A 2,561-nucleotide genomic window follows, 5' to 3' on the forward strand; every position below is an offset into this window, starting at 1 on the left:
GGGGAATAACCGCCTTGCAGTGGCTCTGGTCTAAAGTAGAGGACTATAAGGGGAATAACCCCCTTGCAGTGGCTCTGGTCTAAAGTAGAGGACTATAAGGGGAATAACCCCCTTGCAGTGGCTCTGGTCTAAAGTTGAGGACTATAAGGGGAATAACACCTTGCAGTGGCTCTGGTCTAAAGTAGAGGACTATAAGGGGAATAACCGCCTTGCAGTGGCTCTGGTCTAAAGTAGAGGACTATAAGGGGAATAACCGCCTTGCAGTGGCTCTGGTCTAAAGTAGAGGACTATAAGGGGAATAACCCCCTTGCAGTGGCTCTGGTCTAAAGTAGAGGACTATAAGGGGAATAACGCCTTGCAGTGGCTCTGGTCTAAAGTAGAGGACTATTAGGGGAATAACACCTTGCAGTGGCTCTGGTCTAAAGTAGAGGACTAGAAGGGGAATAACGCCTTGCAGTGGCTCTGGTCTAAAGTAGAGGACTATAAGGGGAATAACCCCCTTTGCAGTGACTCTGGTCTAAAGTAGAGGACTAGAAGGGGAATAACGCCTTGCAGTGGCTCTGGTCTAAAGTAGAGGACTATAAGGGGAATAACCCCCTTGCAGTGACTCTGGTCTAAAGTAGAGGACTATAAGGGGAATAACCCCCTTGCAGTGACTCTGGTCTAAAGTAGAGGACTATAAGGGGAATAATGCCTTGCAGTGGCTCTGGTCTAAAGTAGAGGACTATAAGGGGAATAACCCCCTTGCAGTGACTCTGGTCTAAAGTAGAGGACTATAAGGGGAATAACCCCCTTGCAGTGGCTCTGGTCTAAAGTAGAGGACTATAAGGGGAATAACCCCCTTGCAGTGGCTCTGGTCTAAAGTAGAGGACTATAAGGGTAATCGGTGCCATTTTGGCGTACCAGTTTTCAGCACCTGGACAGCTCCTCGATGTCTCAGGGGCGCTAGTCTCTTTCTTGTCAACGACAGAGCCGTTTCTCCGGGCATATAACCTGCCTAATGTCCATCCCGGGCTTCATCTGTCTCTGAGCTACGCCCCGCTTTTTATCTGTGAAGTATTCCCAGGCTGGCTGAAAACGTTCAATACTAAGTATCCTATCCGCCGATTACGAAGTATCCTAGGACCCCGGCGATTACAACAATAGCAACGAATATAAACCCGGCGATGCATGTGATCATTCCGTTATTGTCACCTCCTTCATTTATCTCGTCTTTGGGCTCCTCATCGCAGATGGAAATGACACCCACGGAGGAGTTCCCGACGCTCAGGGCGGATTTGAGCTCGGCGCCGGCTTCCTGCTTGGCCTCCACGGCCCACGGTGCCACCTGCACCTTCATCTCCATCTCTTCCATCATCTGACCCACCTGGGTGATCTCGGCTTGGAGCCCCTTCAAGTCGGCAGTGTCGATGTTGCTGTCCGCGTCGTATTTCATGTTCTGACAAGACATGGCCCTGGCGGCCACCGTGGTGGTGCTGCCGGTCATACCCGTCTGGATGAGGTGTCTGGTGGGCACCTTGAGGGGAAACTCCTGCCCTATCTCCAAGCTTCGCTTCATGTCCACTTCCAGTAGCTCCATGCTGCTGGTGAACAACACCCATAGCCTCTCATACTCAGCTCGGTTGTCCTTGCTGATGGTCTTGTCTTTGAGCAACTCGGTTAGTTTATTCCGGTTGGCCACAGCGAGCTCCTGAGCTTTCTTCCGGGTCTTTTTAAGTTCCTCGCGTAGGTTCTGAGAGTCCGATGTGCTGCCCAACGCGATGACCAGGTGCCTGTAGCACGCTGTGACTTTGTTCAAAGCATCCAGCATAGTTTTACACTCATCTGTGCCCCCCATGGTTGTTTTAATTAAAAATATAAGCTACATTAAAAATGCATTCAATTAATAAAAAATCAAAAAAGCGGTGCGCAACAACAACAACAAAAAAAGGGATGGTGATCACTAACCGCCAGACGCACCGTGGTTGGTTGTTGAGCTCGACTCAACTGTCTTTTATAATTATTATTTTAGTTTGGACAAGAAAACACCATCCATATAAATCCATTCAAAGCTCTTGTCACAACGAATTCCTCTCCATCCATGTTCCTGTCTGCGAGCAGCAGCAGCACACAGAGATCCGAGAGGAAAAGCTTAGATATTAACGGACCAGTAAATGGCTTTACCTTCGCTCTTTTTGCATCGGAGATTAGATGGCCGACGGCGTCAGAGAGAGAGAGAGAGAGAGAGCAAAGCCCTTCCCTGCCTGCTGAAAATAGATGTGTATCAAAACATTTCTGTTTGTTTTTTTGTTGTTGTGGTGGAATAATTGTCCAAATACATTAGAGACTGGTGTATGTACAGATAGGAGATACAGCTACAGGTGTTTCCTATTAAACATCAGAACAACTCCACAATGTCCAACTCCTGCGGCGTCAGCTCGCAACAAATAAATAACCAAAAGTCCATTTAATACCGTCGCCGTCTTCTTTAGATACACATTTTATATATATATATATATATATATATATATATATAAAACAAACGCTGTTAATGCTCAGCTCAGCTCACCGTGAGAGACAGA

General features: G+C 47.6%; 1 protein-coding gene across 1 annotated transcript; it reads right to left on the minus strand.

Annotated features, from left to right (window-relative positions):
- Window positions 1-955: 955 nt before the first annotated feature.
- Window positions 956-1,885, minus strand: LOC115203681 (regulator of G-protein signaling 9-binding protein-like). The gene has a single exon (XM_029768606.1). It carries the CDS (start codon window positions 1,835-1,837, stop codon window positions 1,097-1,099), a length of 741 nt encoding a protein of 246 aa, XP_029624466.1. The 5' UTR covers window positions 1,838-1,885; the 3' UTR covers window positions 956-1,096.
- Between the last annotated feature and the right edge of the window lie 676 nt (window positions 1,886-2,561).

The sequence above is a fragment of the Salmo trutta genome, chromosome 12 (genome assembly GCF_901001165.1).
Source record: "Salmo trutta chromosome 12, fSalTru1.1, whole genome shotgun sequence".
Classification (NCBI taxonomy): domain Eukaryota; kingdom Metazoa; phylum Chordata; class Actinopteri; order Salmoniformes; family Salmonidae; genus Salmo; species Salmo trutta.

Coding starts and splice junctions, on each gene's coding strand:
- LOC115203681 (XM_029768606.1), bottom strand. CDS start 1,837: ATGGGGGGCACAGATGAGTGTAAAACTATGCTGGATGCTTTGAACAAA.